The sequence below is a fragment of the Phoxinus phoxinus genome (genome assembly GCF_949152265.1).
Source record: "Phoxinus phoxinus genome assembly, chromosome: 8".
Lineage (NCBI taxonomy): Eukaryota > Metazoa > Chordata > Actinopteri > Cypriniformes > Leuciscidae > Phoxinus > Phoxinus phoxinus.
Genome location: NC_136883.1, coordinates 25,340,111 through 25,340,741, shown reverse-complemented (window position 1 = coordinate 25,340,741; position 631 = coordinate 25,340,111). Strand labels below are relative to the sequence as shown.

General features: G+C 41.8%; 1 protein-coding gene across 1 annotated transcript in view; it reads right to left on the bottom strand.

Annotated features, from left to right (window-relative positions):
- Positions 1-582: 582 nt before the first annotated feature.
- Positions 583-631, bottom strand: part of LOC307002409 (SCAN domain-containing protein 3-like) — a gene marked incomplete at both ends in the record, with an annotated part of 1,557 nt that continues 1,508 nt past the window's right edge. Inside the window, one exon of the mRNA XM_079619991.1 lies at positions 583-631. This exon is cut by the window's right edge and continues 1,508 nt beyond it. Within this exon, the coding sequence (XP_079476117.1) occupies positions 583-631 (49 nt within the window).

Genomic DNA, 631 nt, shown 5'->3' with positions numbered 1-631 from the left:
ACTAGAAAAAAAAAATGTTGGACGGGACTTTATTTTATTCATCAGGAATTCGTAGGATGGTAAAAAATGTGGTGTTATTATATGGATCTCTCTCTCTCTCTCATTAACCATTTCAGTTGTATCTGACTCTTGGTGATTCTACAGCCATCTCTCGCCATACGCGCAAGATTGTGCATTCATTTTCTTGGCAATGTTTTTTCCAGATTAGGCTGCCAGGTCTTTCCCCAACCCTCCCCATTACATGGCTTGGGACTCACACAGACACACACACACGCATTCACACCTACGGACAATTTGGCAATCCACCTAACCTGCGTGTCTTTGGACTAAGTGGGGGAAACCGGAGCACCTGTAGGAAACCCCGAGTTCCGTCTATGTCGTCTTTAGTTGCTTATAGCAGCGGTCCCCAACCTTTTTTGCGCCACGGACCGGTTTGATATCAGACAATTTTTTCACGGACCGGCCTTTAAGGTGTGGTGGATAAATACAACAACATAAAATGATATGATCGGCATAAAAACTGGGGTATTATTTAAATATAATAATAAACGTGAATCCAATGTGTTGATACTCGCAATTTTATTAGCAGCGTCTTTGTAACATCGCGCCAACAACATAACATGAATAACAT